The 17,660-nt window shown below is 44.4% G+C and overlaps 1 protein-coding gene across 10 annotated transcripts in view; it reads right to left on the reverse strand.

Moving 5' to 3' along the window:
* Positions 1 to 17,660, reverse strand: part of HMBOX1 (homeobox containing 1) — a 105,382-nt gene that overhangs the window by 47,729 nt on the left and 39,993 nt on the right. For 9 of the 10 annotated variants that reach the window (XM_066180133.1, XM_066180131.1, XM_066180129.1 and 6 more), the window contains exon 2: positions 11,250 to 11,333. In XM_066180133.1, the coding sequence (XP_066036230.1) occupies positions 11,250 to 11,272 (23 nt within the window). In that variant the 5' untranslated portion in view covers positions 11,273 to 11,333. The remainder of the gene's footprint in view (positions 1 to 11,249; positions 11,334 to 17,660) is intronic. The other variant, XM_066180132.1, reaches the window with a different exon arrangement.

A 17,660-nucleotide genomic window follows, 5' to 3' on the forward strand; every position in this document is an offset into this window, starting at 1 on the left:
TTCATTTAAAGAAATAAGTCTTCAGCCTCTTCCCCTCCTAAGACTGGCTTCTCAGGTAACTCGACCATCCTGGTGGCTCAACAAAATAATTTTTAACTCCTAAACTTCCCACGGTGCCACAACAATGAACATTATTTGCTGCAAAGCCCAGAAATGGAACTGAAAATAAATCACAGTATGCTCCCTTAATCGCTCTTCTTTCCCAAGTCTCCTGGCTACAGATCCAAATGTCACACAAACAACAAGATCTCCTCCTTCAGAACTCTAGATCTTGAGAAGAAAGGATGGCAGATGGAAGGCAGGCAGAACTTGGCAAGCAGAATACGGCATTTTCCATCCTTCTCAGGAATCTTCTCGTGAGTCAAGGGTTTACTGCCATTCCTGCAGGAGAGCAGGGTGAAGAGATCACTCAAACTCCAGGAGACGTGACAGAGCTGATGTACAATCCCTGCGAGCCAGAGCAAATCACAGCTGAGGGAAAGTCAAGGAAGAATTCCAAGGACCCTGTGAAAGCCAGGAGAGGGATGATGGCTGTCAGGCTGAGAGACCTTCCTGGGACAGGGCTGCCTATTCCTCCCCACAAATTTTGAGGATGACTCCCCGTGTCCATTTCTGCCCTGGCATGGAGAAGCTCCCAACAGGAGTCATGGAATGACTCAAGATCCATAGCTGGGGCTGAAGAAGAACACTGAGACCTGGCTTCTTGGAGGCTCAGCTGAAGCAGAGCTGTAGAGAAAAAGCCAGGATGCACAAATCCAGAAAAATGGCACCTGCAGCCTGGGAAACACAAAATGAGAAGAAAATCCCATCTTTGCCCTCGTCCAGCAACTACTGAGCCCCTTCCATTGTTTTGTGGGAGAAGGAAGCAGGAGGACAATGCAAGGAGATGACTCCCATCCAAGAAAATGCCTTGTGTGAGAAGACAGACGTTCTACATCCACATCAGTGCTTCAGCCCAACAGGAATGTGCTGTCCTCCAGAAAATTGATTACTGGAAACGTCCAGGCCATTTTAAATTTTCCAAGACAAGCACCAAGACTGTTGAACCACAGGAGGGCACGGCAGGCAATGCAGCAGTCGACTTTCAACTCCTGCAACTGACTGCAATTGTAACAACCACAATTTGGAAGTGGCATCCCAGCCTGAGACCTTCGGAGCTTGACAGGGAACATTTGGACACAGATGTTGTGTTCTAGGTTTGGCCTCTGGGGGAGGCAGGGCTGCTCCATCCTCCTCTCCCACCTTTGGGAGAAGTGTCACAGGGACTTACCGACTCATCACAGACAGCTCTGAGCAGCCGAGTTTTCAAACAGAAAATCTCTTTAAACATCTGGCCTTGAGGTGGTTTTCACAGGACACGCCAGCTCACCCTTCCTCAGAGAATCACCTGGTTTGGGCATTTCTTACCCGTATGTCTAATGTCACCCCTTCCTGAATCATTTATCTGTCAATACTAAGTTTCATGCGCTCAAGTTCTTTGTTTGAACGGGAGAATTTAATGAGCCAGAGCCTCCATACAGAATTACCTCCACTCAAAACTCCTCCTTAACAGACTCTTCAACATTTAATACTAAAACATACTTTGAATTATTTAATCATCCATTTATCACAGACACAGAAACCCAGAACTTTTGTCCTTGTAGCTCCGTGAACTAAAAAACTCCCATCTGACAAAAGCAAGACTTTCCAGATGGCTTCAAGAACATCAAGCGACACGGAATCATGGAATTACAGAATGGTTTGGACTGAAAGGGGCTGTAAAATCACTTAGTTCCACCCCCTGCCATGGGCACCGACACCTTTCACTATCCCAGGTTGCTCCAAGCCCTGTCCAGCCTGGAACTGGACACTTCCAGGGATGGAGCAGCCACAGCTTTTCTGGTGCCAGGGCCTCACCACCTCCTGCAGCAGCTGGTGGCCATGGCCAGCGATTCTCTCTAAAATTTGGGTGTCGTTTCTAATTTGTCTGAAGCGTCAGGGCTCAGCTCCTGGATCTGGGTGCCCAGGCCAAATTAATCTCCTTTAGTGAATTACACGTAATGATCTGGTGAATCCTGAGTGTCCTTTAGTGAATTCCAGCTAATGAAGTGCAGAGTTCTCGGAGGCAGGGACAGGGGTTGAGCTCTGGTCGCTCGTGGCCCTACAAGGGAAAGAGTTCAGGCCTCAATTTGTCCCTCTTTGATACAGCTGAGCTTGTGCAGGAATTTCAGTTCGCAGGGATGCAAAGGCTGCTGGGCAAGGCCACCCTCTTCCCCAGGAATAAGAAACTCAGTGACTTCCAACTTGTATTCTGGTGTCTTGTCCATCAGTAGACTTTATGGCCTTGCAGAAAGTAATGTAAGAGTACCAAACCTAGTGTCAACACCATGATACTGTGTTCAACACAACCACTGGAAAAAAGTGGACAACTTGGAAAAAAAAAAACAAACAAAAACACCAAAATCAATGATCTGCTGGTCTGTCCATGCAAAGAATTCTTCCAGCCCTCCAACACTTCAAACTTCTGGGTAATTTTTCAACAACTTAAGAGGTAAGAACACCAAAATTAGAATATCTCCCTGCTGGTCTCACTAATGTCATGCAGAGATGTTCAAAGGGCCTTGTTTATATTTACACATTCATCGTATATTGCACTGACACATCTCATTGGTCTTCTTGATTTGGAACTCCTGTTCCTATCTTCACGTGCTTTTCTACACAGCCATGAGATCTAGAAATAATCCTGAGGGACTTTTATGTATTGACAACAACTGCAGGAACTTGGAATTTTCCATTAAAAGCCCAAAACAAATATTGCAAAATGTGGTATTACTGAACATGTTCCAAGACTGCCAACTATCCACAACTTTTTAATGAATAACTACGGCAAGCATTATTTAGAACTGTTACTCGAGCAGGGCTTTGATTATTTTCCCTTTTTAAAATATATTAATAAACTTACCCTGTTTAAAGATCAATTTACAAAGCAGTTAATTAAATCAGCCATTTTAGAATCAGCCTAATTTCATTCACCTCATTAATGAGTGGATATTCTTCACCACTTCATCCCTCCCCACACTGCAGTAAGAGCCTCTTATCCTCCTGCACTCCTCTGGCTACCTGTAATTCAATTTACTTCCCCCTCTTTTTCCTTGTGAAATACGATCAACTGCAAAAGTAGCAAGGAATAAAATAAGACAGAGACAAGCAGAATGATTGCAGGGTACAGGAGAAAATCAGGATGGAAAATACTTTTCCTGAGAACACGGACTGTGGACTGACTTTGCTGTGGGCAAACTTTGCTGCCCGTGTAGCAAAATATCCTCTACATGCCATGCTTTATCTGCTATCAGTACTCCCACCACTGACAATGGGCTGTGGAATTTCCTTGGGGAGACACCCAAAAAAAGAGAGATAACCAAGGTAGAACAGCTGCGCATTTTTCTCCCTGAAATTTTGCAAGCAAAACCTCGGCAAATCTCTAATTAAGATCAAAACTAGAAGTGACAAATTTTCTAACAACTGAAACTTTCCCTTTAAAACAAAGTTTCTTTAGGTCCTGACAGAAAAAAAAGTAAGTAACCTAAAGCATCAAACTCATTTACATTCCTTACACTAAGTTGGCAATCATCCTCCCAAATAGATGGTCCAATTGTACCATTCTAAAGCATTAAAACTTCATGCTCATCTTTTATGGCTCAGCCAAAAGCAACCTGAGGAACCTGAGTATCAGACTGAAGGGAGAACTCTAAGGAGGTAAATAAAAAGGAGTTTATTTTCCCTCCCAAACCCACAGACATAAAATATCCAGCAGGTCCCAACCAGCCCCATGCAGCATCACTCCTTCCCTTCTGAGGGGACTTAGTGGAGGGGAGGCTGTCCAGGGGCTGCTCTCACCAGCACTGCCCTCCCTTCTCATTCCATCAAGGTTTATTTAAACTCTTTTTTTTTTTAATGAATTTCACCCTTTGGATGTGGGGCTCCCTCCCCAGTTTGGCTGCTCTGATCTCCAGTGGCCAGAGTGCTCTCTTCCCTTATCTTCCTGCACTGTATAGAGAAAAGTAAGGAAAAACACATCAAGAGTTTCTCACCTACTCTCACAGCCCAAGCCCACGCTGATACAAGAACCATTTACCCGACACTTAACTTTCTAGGTGATGGAGCACAGCAGAATAATCCCATAAAAACAGCTACGAGCTAAGTCCATGTCCAATTGAACTTGCAGAAGTTCAAAGCAATTCAATTACCCGTTTGGGAATAAGGCCAGACAGCAGCCTTAACACCTCTAACACTTGAGAAAATGGCTCTGGACTCTTTAATGATCACAAGAAATCATTTTTTCCACTCTTCTACTCACTGTAGATGAGTAGGAAGCACTCTAGCATCACTGAGGAGATGCTCTTCTGCAGAGGTCCTTCTCCAATTCCCATTAAAATTCACTGCTTTATCTAATAAGCAAAGCTCAAGACTGACAAAACCAGTTGTGCTTTTTGCTGTAAGACCTGTATTTGATATAATCTGCATAATATGGATGTGGGCAAGAGCCAAAGTGTTCAGAACAGGATCCTAAGTGTGGTAATTGGTTTAAGAACGATTCTGATCAACTCCCATCAACTGAGGAGAGCAGGATGGGGAGAGATGCCAACATTTACCCTTCTCTGACACGCAGCACAGGGCAGGACCCCCCTGCACTGCACTGTCCTGCTCACAGGGACATCCAGGATTTGTCATCTCATTTATCACAGCACCAGCATTTCTCATAACATCACAGGCACCTCCTTGGTGTCACTCAATGCCATCTCACCATTTAAATGGAAGAGCAAAATCACAATGTAAATTGTGTCTTTCCAGCTGAAATGGGTTCTTCCGAAGAACACTGCTAAAAAATCACTTTCTACAATTCATTAATTAAACCAGAGTTTTAATTACCATCACAGATGAAAGATGAACTCCTTAACCTGTCAGATTTTTCCTGTGTGCCTGTGCATCCACTACTGGTGAGAGCTGCAGCCTGAACAGCTCTGGAGGTGGATGTCCTCCTGATGTTAAAAACAGGCAGTAAGGATGGCATTGCTATTTCCAAAGCAATGTAATTTGCTTATCACCCAGCCTGATATTCAACCACCAAATTCACATGAAGTACTGCTCCAGATGCTTCCTACAAGAACCAGCGACTACAAAGAAACTCCACTTCCAGCTGCCCACTCTGAATTTTTTAACCCTGTTCTAGGTTATGCAAGCTTGTTTCTTTCTCCACACAGATTTATGAGATCTGAGGACCAAGCATAGTTTTGTTCAGTCCTTCCTCTTCTACACAGAATCCCAGGCTGCTGCTGGTTAGAAGGGACCTTAAAGCTCATCTGCCATGGGCAGGGATGGCACTGAGAGACGAGGTTGATCAGGGCCCCGTCCCAAAGAACACAGCTGGTTCTTCCAAGACACTCAAAGGAAGGGCTTTCATTGAGCTACAGCTGTTCCACAAACAGCACTGACACGTATCACCAAAAAAATCCCAGAATATTCTGAGTTGGAAGGACACATGAGGATCATCAAGCCCAGAGGCAAAGACTGTGACCCTTCCAGGGCAGCTCTAAAGCTCTAAAGTGCTGCTGGAAGAGAATTGGGGCATTTAGGGCAGAACAGTATCCAGTTTTCTAAAAATCAAGCTTTGGCCGTTTCTGTTCTTGGTGAACAAATGAGTCTGCTTCAATTTGGAGGGTGGTGAGGTCCTGGCACAGGTTTCCCAGAGAAGCTGTGGCTGCCCCTGGATCCCTGGAAGTGTCCAAGGCCAGGCTGGACAGGGCTTGGAGCAACCTGGGACAGTCAGTGGCATCCCTGCCATTGGAATGGGATGATCTTTAAGGTTCCTTGCAATCCAAACCATTGTGTGATTCGATGATTCACAGCCATATAAATATTTCAGAAGCACCTAAAACTTTGCACCATATTAAGCAAAGCTGCCTTCAAAACCAGGAGCTGATGCTGTGAATTCTGGGGCGCAACAGAGGATTAAGGATCTGACTCATCACTTACACTCATCAGTTGCAACTCCAGTATTTTCAGAGGAGTTGTACCAGTTTTCAAGAGAGGGAGAGAGAGAAAAAACCTCAGGCCTGAAGTGCTCATCATGTCAACGAACACAGAGCCATCCTCATCCCCATACGTTTGCATAATTATCTCCTGCAGTTGCATCTCTGGGTTCTGATTTTAAAAAAAAAAAAAAAAAAGAAAAAAAAAAAGAAAAAAAAAGGCCTCTACTCCCATTCATCCTGATTCACAAACAAAATGTAATTCTTGTAATGACTGCTCTCATCCTGGCGCTGCAGCAAGAGGAGGGAAATCAGGCTCTGAGCTGAGCCCCGGAGCCTCAGCGTCACCGGCTCTGTTTAGGGATGCAAAACAGCGGCTCGGGAATGCAGAGCTCTGCCACACGCCTTCCATCAAAACGGGGACAATTAATAAGAGCAGCCTGAAACTTCTGAAAATAAATCCGGCGTAATCAAATACTCACCGCTACACAAATTAGAGGAGGCAAAGCTGAGAGCAGAATATCAACACATCGTTTCTTCAGGAGGCTTCAAGTTTCTCAGCTGGCTAAAGAGCCCCAAACCCCGACACACTGTTCTACACAAGCTGTTCTTCCACTTATTCTCTGAAATTCTCTGCTGATAAAATAATTTTAATGGATGCTGGCAGTGAGCAAACCCAGTTGTTTTGTCACTTGGGTGAGTAACTTACTCTGCTTTACATCTCTGGGAAAGAGAGAGAGAACTTGAGATTGATCTTACAAGGCAAAAATATAATATAAATGGCAATTATTGTCATAATCCAAGTCTTACAAAAGGGACTGACCTCTGACTAAGCACAGGGCTGGCAGCCAGATACTTCTGAATTCTACTCAAGGCACACACTGATTCACACTGACACCTTATCTGTCTAACCCTAACCTTCCCTGCTTCCAAAATCTGGGTTTCCTGCTATTGTTGCAATTCTACAGCAACAAGGCAGGAATTCAAACTCTGAGCCTGGATTCAAGGGCAGAATGAGGGATCAGCAGGACTAACACGCAGAGAGAAAAACTGTAGTGGCAGCTGAGTGCTGAACCAGGGCCCAAAGCCCAAACCTGTGCCAAGAGCAAGGAGGAGCTTTTGGATTTGGGAGCCAAAGCCTAAACTTTGGATATATAAGCTCTGTAACAACTCTCAAAGCAGGACTTGCGTGCTTCAGTTACAGTAAATCTCATGGACACATCAAAACACTTTGAAGAAACAGAATCATTAAAAAAGTCACCAATAAACCTCAACATGGGCCTGCCCTAGACACCAGACTGACCCATCCCTGGAAGTGTCCAAAGTCAGGCTGGACGGGGCTTGGAGCAACCTGGGGTAGAGGAAGGTGTCCCTGCCCATGGCAGGGGGTGGGACTGGATGAGCTTGAAGGTCCTTTCCAAGCCAAAACACTCTGGGATTCCAACCCAAACCACCCTGGGATTCTACGGTAATTCATAATTATTGTAGAATCATAATTCATAATTTCTAGCCATCACAATTACACAGTACAGTGTACAGAGTACAGTGCTGTCTTCTGCCTCCTCCATCTAATTTCAAAATTTGACCAATCCTTTATTAAAATGCAGGCAGAATCTCAGAACTCTTCTCCATTAATTCTGCCACCTGGGGTATCTAAATACTCCAATCACAAGACCCCTGTGAGGCAGGGAAGTAACGCTAAACTAATTTTTGTGGCCAAGAGCTCCCAGAGAGGGGGTGGACTTTGGACAGCACCAAATGACTTGTTCAAAGTCACACAGGAATTTTCCAAGAAGGCAGAACAAGAGCCTGGCCAAACTGAGCATTTTCTCACTACATATCCATCTGTAGCATCACACATGATAAGGTGCAGGACAACTTTCAAGCGAAGCCATCACCAGGATTTCCACCACCTCTTCCCCACATCAAGAAAAAGAGACATTCTGAAGTATTTCAGGCACCTTCGTTCTCCTTCAGCATCCATCAGCAGCACTAACAACTAAAACACTTCCTTAAAGAGAAATTAATTATTTCAGAAAACTAAAATCCAAACCCAGCAAACAGTGAACTTCACCTACCCCTGCTTTTGTACTTAACTACAAAGCAAATTATTTTCCACTAGAAAAAGTTTGCAAGTGCAGTGTTACTGGCACAGCCTTAGTGAAGACAGAGATTACACTTGGAGAACTCAGGAATAGATAATAGTGTCTCCTTGAAGAAAATAAATCATAATAGCAAAAACCATGGGCTTCTGGCCACTGCGGCTTCCATACCAGAGTTTTATTTTAGTTAAAAGCATTTCAGAAAGAAATGAATATCCTAATTAAAGCTCTTAAAGAAACAAACATTTCTTTGTGTAACCCAGACCCCAAGCAGGGAAATTTCCTGCATGACAGACAAGACCCAGTCTACATTCCTCACTGCCAAGGCCACCACTGCCCCATGTCCCCAAGTGTCACATGCACACAGCTTTTAAATCCCTCCAGGGATGGGAATTCACCACTTCCCTGGGCAGCTGTGCCAAACCCTTTTGAGGAAAAAGAACTTTACCATCCAACAAGATTTTTCTTTAGGTCACGTTTGCTGTGAAATCATGGATTAACTCATCTGGTTTACCTGAAAGTAAAACCAAGGGCTCAGGCAGGACACTGTTTCAGTTAAAGATGCTAAAAAAGCCAAATGAATGCTCCCAGTCACCCACTATTTACACAATACCTTGTCACCGAAGACAAAAGGAGAAAATCAGCTGAGTTTTCTATTACCTGAGTTTCATTAACCTGTTTTGTGTCACATTTAAAGGACACTGGACAGGTACAGCTCAGCCTGTGGTGATTTTCCAAGTCACTTAAAGTCCAGTGCCTGTTCTTCAACCTGTGCTGACTTGGTAGAGTTCACACTCTTGTTCTTTTCTTCCTGTTGTTTCTCCTAAGTGATGACAAGGCTTCCATCCAGTCCTTCTCCATCTGCATTATTCACTCTGATCTTCTTTTACTCACCACGCAGACTCTGCTGCCATTGCTGGCAGTTAAATTCATAAGCTCTGGCCTGATAATTCAGGTGAATTGGAAGTGACGACAGTGAAACTGTCTGGCTCTATCAGAAATCATACTTTGAGGGATGTAAAACATACTGACGGTCACAACTCACTATTAACACACATTAATTAATCAATATGGACTACAAAGCTCAAGTAATTACTCCCATATTTATGGAGATCTCAGTAGAGATAAAGTCCTGTGTTGGCTACAGGACTTAGTTTTAGATAAATTCTTAATTCCTGCGAGGCCAAGATCAAGAGTTCTGTGTTCACAACATGCCTCAAACTCCTCTCCTGCACTGACTCTCACCCTACTAAGAGTAAAAATGAGGCAGTGAAATGGTAACTGCACCCAGGTGACTCCTACTCTTAGGAGTAACCCAACTACTCTCTTACCATGGCAGCTTTGCAACTCTTCAATCTTAATCTCTATTTATATTCAAGCTTTTAAAAAAATTTAAGGCTCCGTTTTCTTCTTTCCCCTTCACAATCCCATTTATCGTTTTTAAAAGATATCTGTGGTTTAATCTGGAAACTTTCTATCTAAATGGGTCATCTTAGCCTGTTTCCTCTAATTTAATATTCTCTAATCCCATCCAAATAGGTTCCCCCTAGTTTTCCCTCAGTGAAAAATTATTCATCTCTACTTCTACGGCATTTTCCATGGCCATATTAACTGCACATACACTGGAATAAATCAAGGAAGCTGCTACGGCTCTGCTGGGAGGTGGCAGCAGAAAACTGCACAGGGGCAGAACATGACTGAAATCCAGCTAAAACACAGGAAATTCAAGTTATGCAATTCTCAGTCTGGAAATTTCTGGCAAAAGCCTGACACAAAGCTGTGAGATGTCCTTGTGCTCACTCAAAGCACAGAGGAGCTCTGAGGTCACCCAGCAAACTCTGAATTACCGGGATAACAAAGATGCCCAGGGTGATGTGGCCTTACCTCCAGACTTCCCTCCTGCTGTGAACCAGATCTTTACAGTTTCAAGTGGTGATTTTAATACTGAAATCCAACATTACTTCCAGCTAAGAGAGAGAGAAGAGGAGGTGGCTCAAGGGACTGGCAGCAAAGTAGGAAACCACCAGTTTTGAACAGAACACTAAGCCACCGGCAGTAGAAAATCACTAATTAATGGCTTTTTAAAATCCATTGGAGGTTGGTTTCCAACACTAAATCCCTGGCAGTCATTATTTTTTGTTGTGACTCCTTCTGCAGGCTGTGACTGCACTGCCACTTGCACTACCACTGTCCAAGGATAGATCTTCATCCTTAAAATAATCCCTCTGGAAAAATGTGATTCACAGAAGTCCAGTTCCTTGCTACCTCTCCTGCAGAAAAAGTTTCTCTTTCCAGCTCAGTCTGAGAGAAAGAACAATCTTAAATCAAGAGGTCAAAGTATCTCAGGAATCTGATTGCAGGGTTCAAGCATTTGGTTGTACCTGTAACAGGGATATTGCAAACAGCAATACAGGACCGGCCAGTGGGAGATGAGTGACAGCACATTGCAGGTCAAGCCCTTCCTTTCAGCCTGACAAGCTTCAAAATTTGAATTCATTTGCTTATTTGTTGAAGAAACACCATGGAAACCAATTAAATCGAAGATATATGACAGAAGTAATTAAAAGGAACAAACTGATTTCAAATTCCACAATGACATTTGGAAAACCTCAATTGGCACTGGGGCTCAAGATACTTGAGCTGCTTGGACCAACACATCCAGCACCAGGGTTAGGTGAGGTTTTTCTGTCTCTGCCAGAGACCACTAAATTGAAGGTGGCTCATCCCTTTCAGCAAATCTAGAGTGGTGTTAAACTCTTTATCCCTCTCATTTGTTCAGTTGCTGTAGGGAGATCTGTCCTTTAACGCTGATTTTTCTCTGATCAAGACTGATTTTCTAAGAAATGCATCATTTTCCTTGTTTCAGTGACAGAGATGTAGAAGCACAAACAGTACATGAGCCAGACCAAGTGAGGAATTCAACGTTGCTACTCCCCGATTTAAATGACCAGTTATTTTACTATTCTTGGTTTAAATGTCTACCCTGGTTTAAATGTCCCACTAAACTCGTGAAATTCTCCATCTCAGCCAACTGTTCATCATCATTGTAACCGTTTCTCTGCTTTTTTTTAGGCAATTTAATACAAGAACACCACAAAATCACTCTTAATTGTTATGAGTTTCTTCAGCTTGTACTTACACTACTGGAAAAGTTCTGAGCATACTTTACATGAGGATGGGACGTTACAAAGCCTCTTGAGGGTCTTCAGTGTTATTCACCATTCTGTAAGACACAAGGAAAAGATCCAAGAACATTAGAGATACCTGGGAGAGGCAAAGAGATCCAATCACATCATTCTGGATAATCTGTCACTAATCCAGACTCACAGACTTCAAAGCACAAGGCAGATTCTTACGGAGAAAAGTTGATGGCTGGTGTTGTAATCAGTCCAGAGATAAAAATTTAAATTACAATTGATTTCTTTCGGCCACAAGTAAATTAATCTATGCAATCATTTAGCCTTATGACAGTTACCTACCCTTTTAACTCACAAAAGCTATTAAAAGGATTATTTGGCCAACATCCGCAAAGAGCTCAGGAGACAGGTACTGTGTTCTGAGGAGGAATGACCTAATAGAATTTTCCCCTGCTATCACTGCTGATGTCTTTCTCCACAAACTAACACGGATTCAAAGTGCTCCGAAAGTCAAACTATTAACCAAGAGGGAAGAGAAAAGCAGGATGCTATATCCAGGCAGAGCTGGGATAGAAAGAGAGTGGATACAGTAACACAGGATAATTTCCTCTGCTCCACCTGTAACATCAGCAATCGTGGATTGCTAATCCACGGAGAGCAATCGTGGATGGACAAATTTTGGCTCCTCTCAGTGGTTAAAAATGTTCCAGATATTAGAGAATGACTCTTCCTCCCTCAACATTTGCTGAATATGTCGGAGAAGAACTGCACCTCTCCCAGATGGAGTCCACTGGGAACACGGGGATGCAGAGGCACAGAGCTGGTTAGGCTGGAAAAGCCCTCTAAGAACACAGAACCCCAGAGTGGTTTGGGTTGAAAGGGACCTTAAAGCTCATCCAGTCCCATCCTGGGCCATGAGCAGGGACATCTTCCCAGGCTGCTCCAAGCCCTGTCCAACCTGGCCTTGGGACACTTCCAGGGATCCAGGGACAGCCACAGCTTCTCTGGGAAACCTGTGCCAGGGCCTCACCACCCTCACAGCCAACAACTCCTTCCCAATATTCCATCTATCGCTGCCCTCTGGCAGTGAGAAGCCATTCCCTGTGTCCTGTCCCTCCATCCCTTGTCCCAAGTCCCTCTCCAGCTCTCCTGGAGCCCCTTTAGGCCCTGGAAGGGGCTCTGAGCTCTCCCTGGAGCCTTTTCCAGGCTGAACATTCCCAGCTCCCTCAGTCTGGCTCCAGCCCTCGGAGCAGCTCCGTGGCCTCCTCTGCTTTCACTCCAACACTTCCACATCTTCCCTGTGCTGAGGACCCCAGATCTGGACACAGAATTCCATGTGAGGCCTCACAAAGCAGAGTACAGGAGGAAAATCACCTCCATGAAGACCATCGAGTCAAACTGTTACCAGCACTGCCAAGGCCACCGCTGGCCCACGTCTCCAAGTGCCACATCCACACGGCTCTTAAACCACTCCAGGGATGGTGATATCATCTCTATGTGGTTTTGTCTCTTTTCTCCTCCATGAAAAAACTCATGAACTTTCAGGACCAAAGGCTGGGCGGAGTGAGCATTCCCAGAAGGGGCAGCACTCAGCTTTTGGCCACCAGCTTTCCTGGGAGGTTTAATAAGAGCCTTCTCCCACCCAGCTGTGGCCAGAGAAAGCTCTGGGTGTTTCCAGGGAGGGGAGGTGTTGAGAGCTGGCTGCTGCTCCTCCAGAACAACTCATTTGGCCCACACTGAGGTCCTGAGCTGCCTCTCTCTCTCTCTCTCTCTCTCTCTCTCTCCAGGAAAGGAGGTCACCAAGACGAACGGTCCCAGCAGACCCTCACCGGCCACGTTCCATGTGCTGGGAGAGAATCAGTGACACCAAACCACTGACGGATGGGAGAGCCAAACACCCAGGTCCCTCCCTGTCAGCCACCCCAAACCTTTTAGAGAGACTCCCCCACCAAACCCCTCCTCTGTCCAATCTCTTAACTGCATTTTAAGCATATTCCCCGAGGCAGTCACAAAAATATGAGATCATGCTGCTGACTTCTTGCCAAATTTTAATACAGAGAGCTGTTTTGTTTTCCAAAGAGGAACAAATTAGACTTAAATATATACAAACTTTATGAAGGTCAGAGGGGCTAATGATAAAGAACTGGATTCCTCGGAGAAAGATCTGCTTCCAGGGTGAGGAGAGTGGATGTAGCAAAGAAGAAAACCCAGAAAGGAAAGAAAAAAATCACCTTCCATCATCATGAAATGCAGGATTAGAAGTAGAACACAAGGAGATGAGATAAGAGAAGCAAAGAAAAGGCTGCTGTAACTCAGGTTTTGAGATGACAAAGGCAGGAGGATGATATTAGTGATAGCAATGAAAGAGGAAAAAACTGGTATGGAGCTGAGACGTTTTAAGAGAAGAGCCATTAGGATCTAGACCAAATTTGGGACGTGATTCGAGGAGGAAGACGAGCTTTTCCAGATCGGCGAGTGCAGAGGACGATGGGATTTCGGCAGAAATAAACAGCAGCAATTCCATGAGAAAATAAGGATAATCCTCTGGTTTTGCTACGGGGAAAGTGTCAGGCAGGTTTATTACACTCAGAATGCAACCACCAACTGTCCCAGACTAAGTAAGGAAGGACAGGGAACGCTCAGGTCTGCCTGGGGAGCAGGACTGGTGAAAGGAAACCCAGCTCCAGAGAAAGGAGAGGAAGCTGGTGCTTCCTCCGGCCGCTGCCAGCCCCGAGCGGCCGCTATTGAAAAGGGGCACAAACAGTCTTTGACTCCACGTTGGTCTAAAGTTCAGTGGCACAGAAATACCTTCCCCACCCCCAGACACATGTGAGAAGTTGCTTCAATGCTTTTGTCACTTAAGGGCACATCAGGCAGGGAACAAGCAAACCCTTCACCTAAAATCTGAGTCACAACAATTCAATCCTGAGCAAGAAAAATCCCATCAGCAACAAATCCTGACTCTGAATCATGACTCGATATCCCTCTTTCCCCTCAGTCTCCTTTTAGCACGAACCAAAGCAGTCTGAGCACAGGAGCCAAGGCAGGTGTCACCACTCTTTGCGGTGATATGGGAGTAAGAACTCACAAACCTTTGCCCTTTTCGCATTATTCATTAAATAAATTATCTGCTAGCCTAGGGAAAACACAACCAGCTCCCCCCTTCCTATTTCTGGTAGAGACAATAATAAAATTTAAAAAAAAAAGTCACTATTAATATGGAAATCATGGCTGCAGTTGTAGAATCAGATGTAATGAACAATCTTGTCCCCGGCTTAAGTTGCTACAAAGGCAGCTTAAATTTACAATGGATGAGTCTTCATGGCAATCTGTTTTTCAGATATTAAAAATCTCATTTTCTCGGTGCCAAGGACAAGTGGAAGTGTGAAGCACTGGAGTATCAACTCTGCATTTGTCTCACTTGACATGAAATCATTCTCATTTTAGTTCTGATTTTTAATACATTCTTGGGATCCCCTTCAGTCTTCTTCATTTTTCACTGTGTGCAATTAAATGTTTTGAAGTAGAGTTCACCCTGATCCACACCACCCTGCAGAAGCAAGGAGAAAGTCACTTGGTAAAGATGAGGCTGGTATCACTTATTTGGAAGAGAAACTAATTTTCTCTTTTAATTTCTGAGTGACTCACATGGTATAAAAATAAATTAAAAAAAAAACCATCACTTTCTAGTTCACTAATACCTTCCTCGGTGAGTTCTTAAAATGGGCTTTACAAATAACAAACTAAAAGCTTTTTTCCTTGGGGAAGACAAACATCACCATTCTGACATAAGTAAAACATGAAGAGAGGGGCTGAATTCTTGGCTTAAATCTACCCAGGGCAGTATCAGTGGGTGAACACAGCAGAGGCCCCAGCACTACAATTGTCACACCACTCCTGAAACACAGAACCACCAAGGTCCAGGCTGGTGAAGAAATGCAGCCCCAAGAACACAGTTCCACCACTGCTGAACTGGCAGTAAAGGCAGATCTCCAACTCCATGCGTAATTACAAACCAATGCTCTCCTAGAAACAGCAGAATTTCAAGAATTTAGGTGTTTTACTCAATGTGCAGCATAAGATCTGTAGGAATTGCCAGGTTTTCTGGGTGGAAAATGTACACATGTCCATGAGCATTTGTTGGGGAGGTTCCGGCTGGACATCAGGAGGAATTTCTTCATGGAAAGCGTTGTTAAACATTAGAATGGGCCCAGGGAGGTGGTGGAGTCCCCAAACCTGGAGGTGCCCAAGGCACAACTGGATGTGTCACTCGATGCTCTAGTCCAGGTGACAAGCATCTGTCAAAGGTGGGACTCATTCCAATTTTGGAGGTCTTTTCCAACCAAAATTATTCTGGATTCAATTGGCTTCTCTACGCTGAAGCCAGTGTGAAGTAAAGCTGTCACCTGGTTTAACTTCTGTCCCAGAACATCTCGCCTCAAAACCAGCAAGAGACCAAGGATCCATCCACTCCAGTTCATTCTGGAGATTAATCACCCTCCCCACTACAAATCTGTACTTGAATTCTACTCTGAATGTCTGGCTTCACATTCCAGACAGCAGCCCTCCTTTGCCAGTTCCAGGTCCTTTATTCCTGGAGATGTTCAGACAGGCTCTTATTTACCCAGTGCTTTCAAAAGTCCAGGTACTGCATTCGTATCAAAACTTAAATTCATCTGGGTACACACACAAAAGTAGGACTAGTGTCCAAAATACTGGAGCTAATCTAGGACTCTCTAGCCCATTTTCCCAAAATAGGCATAATAGGGGAAAAAAACTTAAAAAAAGCTCTCTGCCATATGACTCGAGGATGTGTTTTATTTGTGCCCTGGGAAGCAAGGCTAGGAACCTTCTCCAGGCACCTCCTGAGCACACCCCACGGCTTGGTGACGTGCAGCATCCAGTTCCACGTGGAAATCCTTTTATCCAAGCTCCCTGCTCAAGCAGGGCCACCAAAGCCAGTTGTTCAGGTCCGTGTCCTGAGTATCTTCAAAATTTAAGACTTCATTTTCTCTGAGCAACCTGCACCAGTGAGTGGAAGGCAGAAAAAGATCACACGTTTTATGAACACAAAAAAATCCTTGGAAAAAATGCTCAGAAGTCACCTCCAGCGATTGCTGCTTTCATTCTTACTGTGACTGTGTTGTTTACCAAACCTTTCACAGTACAACCCTGGAGCAGGCCATATTTTGGGATTATGGTGAGGGAATGCAGCAGCTCCCTGTCAAGTTAACAACTTTACAATTTTTTATGGGATCCTGTTTTTCCTTTGAACTCTGAGGGGAAAACATTAATAGAAGCCTCTCCCTTTTAGAAAACAAACACCTCAGTCTTATGATACAGCCACAGCTCATCATTTATTACAGGTAAATGTAAAAAAGCAAATAAATGATTTCTCCTACAATATGCCCTGCATATTGCACAGGACAATTAGCCAAGGATCACAGTGAAAACTCTTTCTCCCTTCTTCTCCCTCCCAAATCCCACGCAAAAACATCTAGGCATCCTTGCCCAGATTTACTGGAATTTCCTAGAGCACGAGGCAAAGGCCAGGCTCCATTTTGAGAGAGACTGGCAACAGATTCCACCACAGAAAAATTTGGATCACAAAATCACAGAGCTTCCCAAACTCCAAGGCTTTCAGAAAGGCAGAAATGACCATCGGCATTTCATGGAAAGGACCCTGACCTGCTCCAGAAGTCCCAGAGATCCACCAAAGGCAATGCAATCCCAGTAAAAGGATGTAAATTAGTGTTGCTTTGTCCTTAAATGCTGCCACCAAGCCACCTCTGCAGACACATCTGAGCAGAGCACCAGGTTTGTACTTTGGTTATTGCTTACAAATGAGCTTCCAGTCTAAAGATCCCAACCACCTGCACTCATGTATCGCCTGGATTGCTGCACATTGGTCCCTCCAATCATGGCTAAAAATTTGCCTGGAATCAAAGACCAGACTTGAACTGGCTTTTCCAGCTGGAATTACATGTGAATGCTACCAGCAAAAGAAGGGCAGTGAGGCAAATTCCTGACTAGTTGGGACAGCCAATGACTGCTACAACTTCATTTCTTTAGGGATCAAACAGGTTCTCAGACACCTCAGATCAGTCTGACCACTGAAATGGGGGAGAAGAGAGAATTAGGAGCCTACAGAGCTACAAGAGGCAAGACAGGCCTGGAGTGGAACTGAGATTTAAAGCCCCTGCATGTCGCCAGCAGGGTTTGCACGTTGAACTCCAGGCACACGCCAAGGAACACACCTTCATCCTGAAAAAACTGATGCCAAGTCCTTGAGTCCAAGCCTGGGCCAAACACACAATAAATGAGAGGCTCCTTCAAAAACCATCCCAATTAACACGAATTACCTTGAGACTTTTCTATGAGGGACACAGGAGCCCTGGACATGCCTAGTGAAA

The sequence above is a fragment of the Chamaea fasciata genome, unplaced genomic scaffold (assembly GCF_029207755.1).
Source record: "Chamaea fasciata isolate MVZ Bird 193981 ecotype frontalis unplaced genomic scaffold, bChaFas1.0.hap1 SCAF_3, whole genome shotgun sequence".
NCBI lineage: Eukaryota > Metazoa > Chordata > Aves > Passeriformes > Sylviidae > Chamaea > Chamaea fasciata.